This window comes from Taudactylus pleione, unplaced genomic scaffold (assembly GCF_031769625.1).
Source record: "Taudactylus pleione unplaced genomic scaffold, aTauple2 ptg000662l, whole genome shotgun sequence".
Lineage (NCBI taxonomy): Eukaryota > Metazoa > Chordata > Amphibia > Anura > Myobatrachidae > Taudactylus > Taudactylus pleione.
In genome coordinates, this window is record NW_028285064.1 from 3,015,512 (window position 1) to 3,031,839 (window position 16,328).

The 16,328-nt window shown below is 45.2% G+C and overlaps 1 protein-coding gene across 6 annotated transcripts in view; it reads right to left on the reverse strand.

Moving 5' to 3' along the window:
- ST3GAL3 (ST3 beta-galactoside alpha-2,3-sialyltransferase 3) overlaps nt 1-16,328 on the reverse strand; it is a 494,104-nt gene that overhangs the window by 276,512 nt on the left and 201,264 nt on the right. For 4 of the 6 annotated variants that reach the window (XM_088455666.1, XM_088455665.1, XM_088455669.1 and 1 more), the window contains exon 3: nt 840-887. The exons of the other annotated variants lie outside the window; for them this stretch is intronic. In XM_088455666.1, the coding sequence (XP_088311792.1) occupies nt 840-887 (48 nt within the window). The remainder of the gene's footprint in view (nt 1-839; nt 888-16,328) is intronic. 6 annotated transcript variants of the gene reach the window in all.

The following is a 16,328-nucleotide window of genomic DNA, read 5'->3' on the forward strand; positions in this document are numbered from 1 at the left end:
TTCAGCATAATTTCGAGAGCCATCTGCTTAATAAATAGGCCCCCAAGATTAAAATGATTTGAACTTAACTTACAAAGGAAAATAATAATAAATATTTTTTTTCTTGTCCAGTGCCTCTGCTATTGCAATCCTGAGATAGGATGACAATCAATGGTACTTGTACCACCACTATGGCTGGTCGGTGAGCTTCATAGATAGGAAGGAGCACTATTTCAATGTTTTTGACTGTTTTTAGGTCTTTTCTTCCTATGAGATATAAACTCCACATTTACATGTCACACTTTAAATCAATTGGCTTGGATAAAGTTGATCTTGCTGTGTCCTGTGTCTGTGTGTTTGTACAAGGACTGATGTGAATGATGACACATTTTCTGTAAGGTGCTGCGTTATATGTATATGTCCCTATATACTCATGTAATACAGTATATTTTATACACATATTACTTTACATGTATAGCAAGTGTTTTTAATTGTGGGGGTGTTTGTTCCACTTTAAAGTACTTCATCTCTGAAGCTGGCAATATTTAAGATTGCCTTCAATACAATATGCACTAATTTCCGTGTGGACTGTGACATTCCAGTTCTGCCAGAAAAGAAAATAATTTTCCGATACAAACATCATACAGTGTTAGGCTGCATCAGGTACATGGAATGCACACTGGACGACTAAAGCTGTTATTCCGTTCTCTGCACAAAATTAAATCAGCAGGGTAAGTAATGTACTTGAAATGTCAGAATAAAGTTTCAAGAAAAAGTGATCTGGACTTTGTCATAATTGAACCTTAAACAGAAGCCTAAAATTGAGGGGCAGGGAAGAAGGGGAAAGGGGGAAATTGTACCTGGGCCTAAATTGTGTCCAACGGAGTCAAAGGAATGAAGCATTGAATCTGTAATACAAGAGGACAAGTTCAATCCCTTTTCTTTCTGTCTTGTGACAATATGCTTAAGAGATAAGATATTTATTGAGACTCTCCAAAAACTTTCTTTACTAAGTTATCCACCCCCTCAAGTCTGGTGGGACACTGTCCCTTACAAATTGCCCCTTAAAACAGCTATTCAAAAATAAATTTGGCTTTTTTTTTTTTTTTTAGCATAAATCACTGTATAGTGCTATAAGGAGCAGGTTGATAATTATAATTTTTCTTGGTTATTTTGCTACTAGTGATTAATAATTCTGCAAAGTGTATGTGACTGCCATGACAACCTCAGTCACCTGATGTAGTGAGCAGAGAGGCTTTGGAACACCCCTCTGACTGTCTGTACCCTGGTATCCTCCCCCTTCTTCTCCCTTTTCTGCCATTCACATGACACTCTGAAAGCTGTGAGCGTGTGTGTGTGTGTGTGCGCGCAAACATACTCTCCCTTCCAGAGATGAATTGAAAAGGAGATAATGATCTGTAAAGGGACACAAAGAACAATCAGATACATGCTTGAAAGTACTTTCTATTTCTATAAAAAGAAACAAAACTTATTTTTGGAATTGCTCCATTAAAAAGGGGAGAGAGGTTTTCGCCGCTTACGCATAAACATGACAATTTTGTGATTTATTTCTTTTGGGACCACTACCACTTTTTTCTTATGCTCGGGTCCATGGATACATTATGCTATTGTACTGTTTCTTGCAATGATCCCTCTTATGCTGACACTAGACGATTTTTTTAATGATTTGCCCCATTCCGGCAGATCGGAATGACAAATCGTTCAAATCAGCCAGTGTGTACAGGCTATACGGACTATGCGCGCTGTCACATTAATCCCAGACTGAATATTAATGAATTATGTTACACGGAACCAGAGCCGGCCCTAGGCATAGGCATTCTAGGCAAATGTCTAGGGCATTTGGAATTCCTTTGGGGCATCCCGTGGCACGGTAGGCAGGGGCCACGGAACTATCGGCAGTGTAGCCATGACATTGCACCGGGGCCCACGACAATGAGGGGGCCCGCAGCCAGGCAGTACTAATAACAAGTCAAACTCTGCGCTGCGGATGGCCACGGGCCGTACTGGAGAAGGAGGGCCCTCCCATTCTTATCCTCGCTCTACCTGACCAGGATGTTCCTAGACTGCCCGAGGCCCCACCCCTAACACCGAGTCCCTGACCCTTCCTCTCTTGTCTAGTCCTCTGTCACAGTCTCTCCTTTCCTGTGCCATGGAGGAACCCAGCAGGGACCACACATCCTCTTCCAAGACAGGTAAGTGCCAGTGTCATATAGGGGGTTGGTATCTGTATGCAATGGGGAAGGGGTGTATTTATTTTTTTCTGGGTGGGGGGGTTGGAGTGTGTTTTACTATCTGTGTGTGGGGGGTGTATTAATTTTATGTGAGTGTGTGTGTGTGTGTGTGTGTGTGTGTGTGTGTGTGTGTGTGAGAGAGGTGTGCTCATATTATCTGTGTTATAAGTTATATGTGGGTCACTGATGTTCTCTGCATTATATGGTGCTCACTGAGATGCTCTCTAAATTACATGGCGCTCTCTGCATTATATGGCGCCTCTGCATTATAAGGCCCGCACTGAGGGCTGTGAGGCCACGCCCCTTCCCCACATGTCCACGCCCATTTTTCGCCCACGCGTCTGCTGTGCGCACAGATAGTCACCTTGCTTGCTATCTGCACCTGGGCAAATCACTCACTAGTTCCACTGGGATGCGTTTCTCCCTTGCCATGAAAAGGGTGAGTCTAAGGGCCCCATTTATTAACAAAGCTAAACACCAGCGGCATTTTTTCGTTTAGTAGGGCAGTGATACAAACGAACATGCCACTGGTGTTTATCAATACTTACCACTACAGCGAGATACAGCGAAGGTCCTCCGCTCAGCTGCTGGCAGCCTACCGCTGCCAGCGACGGGCTTCTGTGTAATGCGCGACGATCCGTCTGTGCATGTGCATGGCACTTAACCTGGAGAGGACCCGGAAGTTCCCGAAAGGCTTTGCTGAAGCTGGAACGGCAGCGCTGGATCCCCATTGCCGGCAATGGGGAACGCATCGCTCTCGCCATCTAAAGATGGCGAGAACGATGCTTTGACAAACAACAGTAATTACCGCTGTTTATTGAATACAGAAAGGATGACATAACCCCTTTAGCGAGCACTAAAGGGGTTCTGCATCGTTGATAATGGGGCCCTAAATAAGTCTGCTGAGCTCTCAGCTGGTAGAGAGGTGCAGCTGGATGACTGAGAGGTGCTGACTGTGCTGGGAAAGGGGTGCATAGAGGCCAGCCTGGCCAGGGGTGCTGATTGTGCTGGCTGACTGAGGGGTGCTGTGCTGGGAAAGGGGAGCATAATTAATGAGGCCAGGGGTGCTGTGCTGAATGAGGGGTGCTGACTGCTGGATAAGGGGTGCATAATGAGGCCAGGGGCGCAGTGCTAGATGAAGGGTGCTGTGCTGGGAAAAGGGGCGCAAAATGAGGTCAGGGGTGCTGTGCTGTATGAGGCCAGGGATGCTGTGCTGGGAAAGGTGTATTGGATGAGGCCAGGGGTGCGGTTGGGGGGGGGGAGAGAGAGAGAGATTAAAATGGGGGCAAATTAAACACAATTTTATGTCCTCTGCCAGACTCCTAAAGGAAGAAAGAAGAGGCAGAAATAAAAGGGAAGAGCACCTAGGAGGTAAGTGATACTGAGTATCATGATTGAAGAGATGGGGGAGAGTGTCTGTAGAGTGTAGTGTGGTGGGATTATCTGCTAGGGGGTACCAACCAAAATCTTGCCTAGGGCACAAAATTGGTTAGGACTGGCAGGCCCGCCAAGAGCCAAGGCCCAATTGCAGGAGGCGTGGCCACGCCCCCTTGCCAAAAAAAAAGGAAAAATAAAAAAAATTTGCAGCGCCGCGCGCTGGGGAGGGGGGGGGGGCGCTCTGAACCCCCTCAGCCCAGCGCAAAGCCGGGGGGGGGGGGCGCGATCAGTGTGATCGCTCCCCCGCACGGACATAGGAGACTGCTGTGGCTGCTGCTCCAGCAGCCACGAGCAGTCTCCAACTGCAGCTCAGCACACGCTGTGTGCTGGGCTGCTGTGAGGGAGGGGGGGTGGCGCTGGACCCGTGCCCCCGCCGGACCCCTCAGGAAGCCCGGGTAATCTGTACCCGCCCCCCCCCCCCTCTCGGCGCCCCTGAGGACTGGCTCTGCATGGAGTGAAAATTGGTTTACTAAAACCAGATTGAGGATTATTCATTTTCATACAAGCTATTTATTTATTTAGTCTCAAAATATATATATTTTTTAATACCCTCCAATGCCCTCACAGGTTTCTAAACATAGGCTTATAAATAATCCTAAAATAAAGCTGCAGATAGCGTGAGAGTTATGGGCTGGTGAAAATGAAAAATAATTCAATATATATAACTCTATAAAAATGCTGCTGAACTCTCTAAATGAGAGAAACTATTTATAGTGTGCATATAATATTACAAGAAGGTTTGCTGCATTTCATAAAATTCCTATTCATATGTGTTTCCTTAAAGAGCAAATATATTTACATACACGTAACTGAGGTCAGTAATATCCATAAAATAAAACCTTTATACCAGTACAGGAAAGTTAATCCAATGCTATCACCCAGCAATTTCGGCTCGGGTGACCAACGTATCAGACCAATCTATGCCCGCGTCGTAATGCCCCAGTGTGTGCACTGTGCCATGCACAATTTAATTCAAGGCAACAATTTTGTCTTAATAAAGAATCTGTTCTATATATTGAATGTCTATAAAATATATAAAGACAAAACATTATAGTACATGACATACATTATTTAATAATGCCTGCAGCTGTGCATGCTCGATACCACTTTTGGCTTCCAGTTTTACTGTCCCTGCACCCCTGCTCTATCCCCAACTGTATCCTCACTGTGGGGCTATTCATCAACACTAAAATAAAGTTTTTAAGGACATTTTCCTTAATTACCGTTATTTTAATATTATTTGAGTATTCATGAAGACACTTAACACACTGATATTTATTTAATTTATTATTTATTTATTACCAGTTATTTATATAGCGCACACATATTACACAGCGCTTTACAGAGAATATTTGTCCATTCACATCAGTCCCTGCCCCAGTGGAGCTTACAGTCTATTTTCCCTACCACATCCTCACACACCAGGGTTAAATTTTGTTGGGACCTAATTAACCTACCAGTATATTTTTGGAGTGTGGGAGGAAACCGGGGCACCCGGAGGAAACCCACGCAAGCACAGGGAGAATATACAAACTCCACACAGTTAGGGTCGTAGTGATAACTCCTGGTTAAGGGCCTGATTCAGAGCCGGACGCTATTTGCGAACGGTCGTTCAGAAAAAGGGGCCGGATATTTAAATAGAGCGCTCGCTCTTTGCGGTCTGTTGACGCCTCTATGTCTGAATGAGCGAACGAAACATGTGCTCGCTATTTTGTAAAAAACACCCCCTGGCCGCTCGCATCCTACGTCATCTCCGCTATTTATTTGATTAATCGAGTACATCGAAAGGCGTATGAACTGCTCGTAGTGCTTGTGGTTGGATTTTCCTACCGCAATCATGCGAGCAGTTCAGGCTAAAAGACAACCAAGTGACGTGGCCGATGACGCTGCTTTGCTAATTATGCACACCCTTAAAACGCCCGTTTTGACCGTTTGGCACGCCTGCGTTCGGATCTCCACTCCCCGTTTTCTAGCACCTTCCCCTGTTACCACCCACAAACGCCTCATCCTGTCACTCAAATTAGCAGGCATTCGCTATTTTGCGAGCACATGAATTTCGACCGCACTGACTGATTCGCGCATGCGTATTACGAGCCGTACGCATGCGCAGTTGTGCGAACATCGCTCGGAGCGAACGAGCGGCCGTTTACGAGCGGCTCTGAATCAGGGCCTAAGTCCGCCTGCATTAATTTCCACACTCCCCATACGTTAGTACATTAGGATGGGGACATGGAAATTATGATGTTCATCAAATTCCGAAAATTATGTATTTTTCGGAATTTGAAGGTGTTACTATACGCCACTGTCAGGTGGCCTATAGCAGGTTACACTTACCTGCTGTCAGCTGGGCAGGTCCCCCGGCGTCTCCCTCCGTCACTCTGGTCGCTTCTCAGACTCCGTCTGTTGTGCTGACACTGTGCTCTCCTGGCAGAACACAGTAAAGTTTAGGGGAAAAAAAAGTATTTTTTTTTTCTAAATTTTACTGTGCTCTGCCGGGAGAACACAGTGTCAGAACAGTAGACGGAGCCTGAGGCGGCTGCAGCGGCCAGGTAAGTGGGGGACAGGGGGGAGGTGAGCGGAGGGGGGACAGGAAGGAGGGAGTTGGATGGGCAGAATTATCGCAGCTGTAGGCAGTGCGGCGCATGTGCTGCTTTTACGGATGTAATGGCGCATGCGCAGCACTGATTACAGCTTCGGTAAGGTAGGACTAGGCAGGGAAAAGTATCTATTTTTCGAAAAGCTGTCATCGCAAAAATGACAGCTTTTCGGAATACTTATGGGGAGGAGGAATGATGAATTCCTCAGGTAATTAGGTAGAACTCCAAGCGAGTTCTAAACCTAATTACCTCCAGAGAATTTTATGTGTTAATGAATGGCCCCTGTTTCACAACTGAACTCCACCTCTACTATTATGGTACCAACCTTGTCCATTTTTACTGCAGCAGTTCTTCCCCCAATGTGCAATCCCTCCACTTTGATACCACTGATAATCAATTTTACTACCAATGTGCTTGAAATGTTTCCTCACTCAGGTTATAGTCCCTTGTACATTATGTGTATTAGCGTGAATAGCCTACTACTTCCGCGACTCTGTATTCACTCATACACTTGAAAGCATTGCTTATCTGAGAAATTACAAAAATAAATGGTTCCAGTTGTGTTACGCTAATGAGAAAGGAACTGGGACTGTACTGGGAAAATCTCGGGGTTTGGCAAGAGTGCAGAAAAACAAATCTCTGTTTATTCATACACCCAAACATTTATAAAGCTAAAATAGGAACTAAATAAGACCCTCTATGGATCATATCAAACTCCGCCCCAGATCTGCATAAACTCACTCACTTTTCACACATTCGCTCCCACTTTTGGACAATGCTCTGCCCACTTCCATGCATGCCTTGCCTTCTTTGAGGTCTGCAATTGGGGTTGTCGTGATGTTAACTTATATAGTTATTTCCCTGTGCTTATGTTTAATGACTAAGAAACAGCTCAGGGTATGCGGAAAGCAGGTGTGATGGTCACAGACAGGGCCGAAACTAGGATATCTGTCACCCGGTGCAAGGCAGCAATTTTGCGCCCCCTCCCTTCCTGTACCTGGAGTTTGTCCTTGTTCTTCAATAAGGCAGTGCACTACTCAGACGTCCCTGGTATAGTGACTTACATTATTCCACACACCATAATGCCCATTACACATTATGCCACACACTGTAATGCCTATTACCAAAGTGCCACTTACATATTTGCCCGACACCATTTTATGCCCCACAGTAATGCTTCTAATTACTTAAAAAGTACCTGCTCGTTGCCATGGGGTTTATGCTCGTTGCCAGGAGGTTTCATGCTTGTTGTCAGGGGGTTTCATGCTTGTTACCAGGGGTTCCATGCTCGTTGCCAGGGGTTTCATGCTCGTTGCCAGGAGTTACATGCTCGTTGCCATGGGGTTTATGCTCGTTTCCAGGGGGGTTTGAAGGGAGAAGATGCAGCTCTCAGCATCCTCTCCCTGCAGCGCCAGCGTTCCCGGCACTTCCGGGAATGCTGTGTGCATTGCGCTCTGCTAACAGACACTAGAGGTCCAGTAGGACCTCTAGCATCTGTCTCTTCCTTGGCAGCAGCCATTTTTGGATGGCCGTTTTCAGCAGAGTCCATGCGGACGGCTAGTCCGCATGGAATCTGCTGAAAACGGCCATCCAAAAATGGCCGCCGCCAAGGAGGAGACAGACACTAGAGGTCCAGTAAAGACCTCTAGCATTTGTCTCCTCTTTGGCGGCGGCCATTTTCGGATGGCCGAGTCAGATTTTTCACCCCCCCGCAATCCCCACCCGGTGCACGTGCACCTCTAGCCCCCCCCTAGTTGCGGCCCTGGTCACAGACACTACACTGGGCTTCTAGCAGGAAATATATGGATGTGGCATACTTAGGGTCCTTACTTGCTCTCCTAGTTTTTCTTATTGTTGCCAAATGTATGACTAGGCTGTGCCCCAAAAGAATATTAACTACGAAGCTTCTCCTATATACTGCAACATGAAGGTGCCAGTATACATGTTGCTTGGTACTGTAAGGAACATCTATGCAGTATTCTGTTTATCCCACTCCCAACCCTTTGCTCAGTTACTGTTTCTATGAAAGCTCTTAGACTTAGGGGCTTTCCTACCTTCTATTATTTGGAGCTAAGAGGCAGCTACATAAGCCACATTTCAGCCATTTTTTAGGTGCTGGCTGCAGCCTGCACAATTTGTATTTTTTGGGCTAGGATTACAGCAGGAGGAAATATGACTGGACAACTATTAGGTAGTAAGGTACCTATTGGAGTTAAATATTATATATCTCCATCTGAGAAATGTACACAGAAATATTTCTACCCTTGGAGCTGATTTTTCACAACAAATATTTCTTTAGAAAGTAAATACCACTAATCAGTGTATGTACACAATGCAATACATTAAATTCAAAGGTAGGAAAATCTCTTTAATTACGGATCGCAATAAGCAACTTCTTCTACGGTTTATAGTCGTCTGAAGAGGTTATATATACATTATATATGGTCTTTCCGGGTGTCCAGCAGACTGTTTCTCCACACCATAACCTGGTAAGCTATTCACAGTGGCTCTTATGGGCTGTTATCCTATTACAAGTCCAACGTTTTACTGAACGTCGCAGGCTGAGAAGCACTATGGGGTCAATCCTATTAGGTGCGAATTGCGAGATGCGAGTTGCTATTTTCACTTCGAATTCGCATAGCGAATTCATTTTGTAATCCAATTAGCAACTCGCACTGATCAGTCAGACTGAGGGCCTGATTCAGAGCCGGACGCTCTGACCAGAGCGCTCGCTCTGAATCAGTGCCCTCCTACCTAAAAATGGAGCGGCCACCTGGCCGCTCGCATAGCTGTGGGTGACCACCCACAGCATATGCGAGCGGCCAAAAAGATGGTCGCGATGGTCGCGACGAGACCCTTGCAGTAGGGTCTCGTCTACCGCAAGCCCGGAGTGCTTTTGGCTCTATCAGAGCCAAAATCACTCCCACTGACATCAGTAGTGATGTCAGTGGGGCCGGACCCAGACGGTAGGCGTTCCCATGGGAACGCCTCCGTCTGGCAGTCAGGCCCCCGGCACGCCCACCAAAGGGGGCATGCTGTCAGTCACCATCGTCAGCACGCCCCCTTTGGTGCGAGACCCGGAGCGACAGCTTGGCTGTCGCTGACCGGGTCTCGCGCATGCGCATGACGGAGCTCCCTCCGTCGTGCGCATGCGCATTGGGGTAACATCGACCCGCTTGCGAGCGTCCTGCGCTCGCGAGCGGGTCTGAATGACCCCCTGAATTCACAACTTTCTACTCGCACCTACCTGAGGGTGAGAGGTGGAAAGGAAAATCTTTATTTTAAGGTTAAAATGTGGGGAAACTGTGCTGAACCAATTAGGCAAGTTGAAGTTTCTAATCAGCTTATTTAGTCCAATAATTACATGTCATTTTTTGATGTAAAAAAAAAAAAAATGTCCTCAAATTACCCCCAAATCAACTTTTTTGTTAGTCTAGGCACCCCAAATTCAATTACAATCATTTTTTAGTTGAAAAATAATTGTTTTTATCATTTTTTTTCCATTTTTCAAGGTGCCCTCAAAGTACCCCAAAATAACCCTTTTTCCTAGTTTTTTTTGCATTTTTCATTTAATTTGTTTGAGATTAAACGAAAAATGTTTATTTTTTTAACATTTTTTTGCATTTTAAAAAAAAAAAAAAGCACAAATCAGCGCCATTTGACACCATTTCAAAGCCTACAGTAACCCTAATGGCTACAAACAGCCTTCTATACAGTCCTGCTAACAAAATTATCCATTTTGGGGGGTCCAGGATGGTCTCCCCACATTTTCATGCATTTCTCGCAAATCTCATTTTACAGTTAATTCGCACCCCTCCGCTGCGAGTAGTGCGAATAGGCATTTTTAATTGGATTGGAGAATTGTTGGGAGCGTGCTTCGCAGCAAAGTTTGCGAGTTTAAAGAAACAAACTCGCTACTTGCAATTCGCACCTAATTGGATCGAGCCCTATTTCTGTGTTACCCACGGCGAGACAATGGGGGTCATTCAGACCCGGTCGTTAGCGCCGATGCGCTCGGACCGGGTCGATGGCCCCCCACAGAGCATGCGCACGCCGGCGCCGGCACCGTCGTGCGCATACGTGAGACCCGCTACGACCGACAGCGCCGGTCGTAGCGGGTCTCGATCCAAAGGTGGCGAGCTGTCGATGTTGATTGACAGCTCGCCCCATTTGGAAGGCGGGCCAGGGGGGTGGCAGCCCAAACGGGAACGCCATGGGCGAGCCAGGGGGGTGGCAGCCCAAACGGGAACGCCTACCATTTGGGGGTGGCCCCACTGACATCACTAGTGATGTCAGTGGAGAGCTTCCGGCTCAGACAGAGCCGAAAGCTCTCCGGGGCTTACAACAAGGGAGACCCTACCCTAGGGTCTCGTCATAAGCCCCGATGGTCGCGATGGTCTTTACCATCGCGACTATCACCTTAGGCGGTCGTAAGGCTGTGGGTGTTAACCCACAGCCTTACCACCGCAAAGGAGGACGTCTTGAAAATTCAAGACGTCCTCCCCTCATTCAGACCGACCGCACGCTCTGTGCGACAGGCTCTGAATGAGGTCCAATGTCTCATGCAAGTTGCCAGAATTTTATGCACACTTTCTTCTTACATTAACCACAGATTGTCTCTTCATTCACATTCTTCTGTGGGATTAGATTGACTGGGACGACCATTTCTAGTTAGAGCTGCTCACAATCTACTAAAGCCCCCCAGCCAGTGATTGCTACTCTCTTGTCTTTCTGAAGTCAGTGAAGCTTATTTAAGAAGCATCTCTTTATGGCAATGGCCATCTCAGTCTGCCAATAGCAGACGGTCAACAGAGGAAAAAATACTCTATTACATAAAAACATTTTTTTTTTTAAATAACCTGAAGACAAGAAAATACTATATTTCTTCACTCTGTTATTTGCTTCTTATTCAAAGTGAAACTAGAACCCCAAACACGGGTTTCCAGGCTGCTGCCTACTTTGTGACGGTAAGAGTCCTGTCATGCTAACGCTGAGGAGTTGAGTAACACTAAGGTGGCCCCAGTGATATTAGGGTCTATTTATCATCAGTTAATTGTTACAAAAAGCAGGGGGAAATGCTAATTTTCGCTAGAGATGAGCGGGTTCGGATTAGTTCGAATTTTCCCGCCAATTTCTCTCAGAAAGAGGCAAAACGTCATCTTTCATGGACTTTTGTCCCCATACACTAGTATCACAGATATCTCCTACTTACCTGTCTCTCCCGGAATGGCCCGCTGTCCCCATACACTAGTATCACAGATATCTCCTACTTACCTGTCTCTCCCGGAATGGCCCGCTGTCCCCATACACTAGTATCACAGATATCTCCTGCTTACCTGTCTCTCCCGGAAATGGCCCGCTGTCCCCATACACTAGTATCACAGATATCTCCTGCTTACCTGTCTGTGGCGGAATGGCCCGCTGTCCCCATACACTAGTATCACAGATGTGTCCTGCTTACCTGTCTCTCCGGGAATGGCCCGCTGTCCCCATACACTAGTATCACAGATATCTCCTACTTACCCGTCTCTCCCGGAATGGCCCGCTGTCCCCATACACTAGTATCACAGATATCTCCTGCTTACCTGTCTCTCCCGGAAATGGCCCGCTGTCCCCATACACTAGTATCACAGATATCTCCTGCTTACCTGTCTGTGGCGGAATGGCCCGCTGTCCCCATACACTAGTATCACAGATGTGTCCTGCTTACCTGTCTCTCCCGGAATGGCCCGCTGTCCCCATACACTAGTATCACAGATATCTCCTACTTACCTGTCTCTCCCAGAATGGCCCGCTGTCCCCATACACTAGTATCACAGATATCTCCTACTTACCTGTCTCTCCCGGAATGGCCCGCTGTCCCCATACACTAGTATCACAGATATCTCCTACTTACCTGTCTCTCCCAGAATGGCCCGCTGTCCCCATACACTAGTATCACAGATATCTCCTACTTACCTGTCTCTCCCAGAATGGCCCGCTGTCCCCATACACTAGTATCACAGATATCTCCTGCTTACCTGTCTCTCCCGGAAATGGCCCGCTGACCCCATACACTAGTATCACAGATATCTCCTGCTTACCTGTCTGTGGCGGAATGGCCCGCTGTCCCCATACACTAGTTTCACAGATGTGTCCTGCTTACCTGTCTCTTACGGAATGGCCCGGTGTCCCCATACACTAGTATCACAGATGTGTCCTGCTTACCTGTCTCTTACGGAATGGCCCGCTGTCCCCATACACTAGTATCACAGATGTGTCCTGCTTACCTGTCTCTTACGGAATGGCCCGCTGTCCCCATACACTAGTATCACAGATGTGTCCTGCTTACCTGTCTCTTACGGAATGGCCCGCTGTCCCCATACACTAGTATCACAGATGTGTCCTGCTTACCTGTCTCTTACGGAATGGCCCACTGTCCCCATACACTAGTATCACAGATGTGTCCTGCTTACCTGTCTCTTACGGAATGGCCCGCTGTCCCCATACACTAGTATCACAGATGTGTCCTGCTTACCTGTCTCTTACGGAATGGCCCGCTGTCCCCATACACTAGTATCACAGATGTGTCCTGCTTACCTGTCTCTTACGGAATGGCCCGCTGTCCCCATACACTAGTATCACAGATGTGTCCTGCTTACCTGTCTCTTACGGAATGGCCCGCTGTCCCCATACACTAGTATCACAGATATCTCCTGCTTACCTGTCTGTGGCGGAATGGCCCGCTGTCCCCATACACTAGTAAGGGGCAGAATTAATCAAGCTCCGAAAATATTATATTTTCAAAGCTTGAATGCAGGAGCATTCGCCATCTTCAAATGGCGAATGCTCCCACTCTGGGCTCGCAAACTTTAGGATCCCTCCGCCCCTGTCCTGCTCCTTCTGCTGGATGTTGTGGCTCTTGTGCGCACGTGTGACCTGAAGGTCACGCATGCACACTAGCGTCACTACTCCGAATGCAGCAGCTCGCATCGAATTAGAATGTTAATTATCGGGCCCCTGATAATTAACATCATGAGTTTGTCCTCCGAACAATTAACACCATGAATGGACACCATTGTTTTGTTGAATTGGGGTAAAACAAGACTTTCTACCACTGTGATAAGTGACAATATAAAATCTGAATGATCACCAATGCATAATAAATAGAGCTCTAAGGGAAAAACGCCTCCTGAGAATCTGACACTGAGCATGCGCACAGTATGAGACTCCGGAGCAGGACGGAGGCTGCGGGAGCAGGATCGTAAGATCCTTCTTCTGCAATATTGCCTCCATAGGCATAAAGCAGTTTACGCCATCTGAGGTACATAGGTACATAAGGGTCAAACTGTAGTCCCTATTTATAATAATGGGGACTGCTGTCTGTAGCGCTTATGAGGCTTTTGCAGGAGATTTCTATGAAATGTCCTGCATTAGGCTGTTAGTAGCGGGAATACATAAAATTATGCAGAACCTATTGTTTATGCGTTATTTTATGAAAAATTAGTTTGATAAAATGGCCCCTTAGGGCCGTATTCAATTTGAGCGGACCCGCGATACTTTTCCGCCTCCCGGACTTTCGCCTACTTTGCCTGTTTTGCAGGCGGAAAAGTATAGCGCGCGTGCCCGCGTATCCCCGTATTCAATTTGAAAGTTCGCGAAAATGGGACCCGGCAAAACTTAAACAAGCGGAAAGTCATGTCAGATTTGGGGAAATAAGCTTGACACCCCCCAAAAGATGCTCTGACATGGGGGTTAGCTATGGTACCCCCTGATTTGGCTTGCTGAAGGTATTTGGTGTTTTTAAACGGGCTCAATTGCTGCTTAATAGCATTTTTGTATAAGTGGTGAAGAATAGTATTCAGGAGGTTGTTTTGCAGAAAATAACTTATACCTGCAAATTTGGGGTACTTCAAAATGGGGGTCAGCATATTTTAAAGTTGCTAAAGTTAAGTTTAAAAAATTGTGGAAAATCCACCTGCCGCAATCAGCTGCAATGAAAAAAACACCAGGGGCAACTTGGGGACCCCCTTGGAGTCTATTTCGCTAGTTTTTAACTTTGTCCACCTTTTTTTTTTCTCCCCCAAATTAAAAGTGATTTTATTGGGGTGTTCTTAAGTGTTTTTGAAAATGTTTTTGATGCAGTTTACCTTTGGGGACTTTCTGAAGGCTGCATGGGGGTTCCCGCAACGTTACACCCCAAAACCCCAATTCTGCACTTTTTTCCGCCTGCTAATCATAGGCAAAACTTTTTCACCTATTACATTGCATTCACTTTCCACCTAGGCGGAAAGTCTTTCAAATTGAATACGGCGATACTTTGCCACCTGGCGAAATGACGTCATCCGGCTTTTCGTTCCAAATTGAATATGGGCATAGTCTTAGTTGCTAAATCACGAATAAGGAAAATGTTTATAATGTAACTTTCCCCTGTTTGTAATGTGAATGTTCTCTACTGTCACCTGGCGGTAGGTATCCCCTTGATGCATAGGGCGTAACACCTATTTACGCTGTCCATGGGGCTACTGCTCTTTTTTCAAAGTGCAACCAAATACTTTAATTAATAAACAAGTTTTTATTTTCTATATTTCTCTTTGTAATGCAGTGTCCTATGTTTTACTATATTTATTTATTGTTCTTATCCAGTGCAGTTTACTGTAATAAAAAAACAAATGTACATAATCTGCAGACATTGAGGTGGGGATTCAGCAGGATTTCACCATCAAAAGCTCCCCATGCTTTGCAGGGGCAAGCCTATATAACAAGTGTTGTAATAACAATTAACAAAAAAAAAAAAAAAGGCTTTAACACACCTAACATAAAAAATGCTGTAGTCTAGGAACTTTTTAATGCATCTATGTTTAAAATATATATATATTTTTAAGTTTTCAAAAAAAAAAATGTTGTTTTTAAATCATTAATTACTTAATTCATTATTTATTTGTTTATTTAAAAAAAAAAAAAAAACCATAATGGGACAGTAGCTTAAATTTGAGGTTTCATTTCCACGGAACTAACTGATAAGTTAGCAACCTACAGTCCCTACCCAGGACTGTAGATACAGCATCATTGGCAATCGATCTCCTGTCTTGTCAACTTTTTTTATAACTTGCTACAAGAAGGGATTTTTTTTTCATAACTGGGATGGAAAAAAAACTTATTGCAGGAATGGGTAGTCTTGATAATAAATAAATAAATAAATAAATTAATTAATTAATTCTAGGATAACCGGAGAGCCCCGTGTCAGTTGAGTATAAAATAGCAACTGCATGTACAGTACATTCTGAGCACGATGAGACAAACTTCTTAATATGGGTCCCAAATTCTTTAATACATAATAATCTTTTTGGATCTCCATTAAACCCCCGGAATGTTGTGGGGCTGAGCCGTATCTGACGATCTATGTGCCTTATCCTGCTGCTAAGGAGCTATGAAATCCGACCAATATTGAATTTGCTGCGTTGTAGACCACAAAATACATTTGTACAAAGCAAACATTCTCATATCATCTTCCACTTATAAGGAGATGTTGTAGAGTTTTCAGTTTTCAAGCTTATAAGAAAACTATTTGTATTTAAGGATGGGAGATTGCTACATCATAAGGAAACATATAACCAGATTTACTTTTAGCCTGAGCATTAAATACTTCTTATAAATGTTATGATAAAACATTAAAGATATTACTGCTCTCCTCCGTCAGGCCAGGGGAATGCTATTAATATTCCATAACACATGAACTCTGTACCCCGGGAACAGAGCAGATTTTCAGACAAAAATGAAAGTACTATAATAAGGTTTTGATTTTCTTATTAAATCTAGTTTTATTTAATCCCCTTCTGATGACTTTGGGTGTTGTTATTATCAATATTACTTTGGCAGAGACTTGGAGCTAAGCAAAAAGAAAAAAAATAAACAAGCAGCAAAACAAGTGAATTTAGCCAGATGGTGGCCAGATGGTCGCAGGAGACGATCTTCCCTTACTTGCGTTTAGGAGCTCACTGTAGGACCGACGCAATTACGCAGGCAAACGCAAAAGAATGGAAATATAAGGCGATCCGGAAACTGAAATAAAAACGGAATGCTG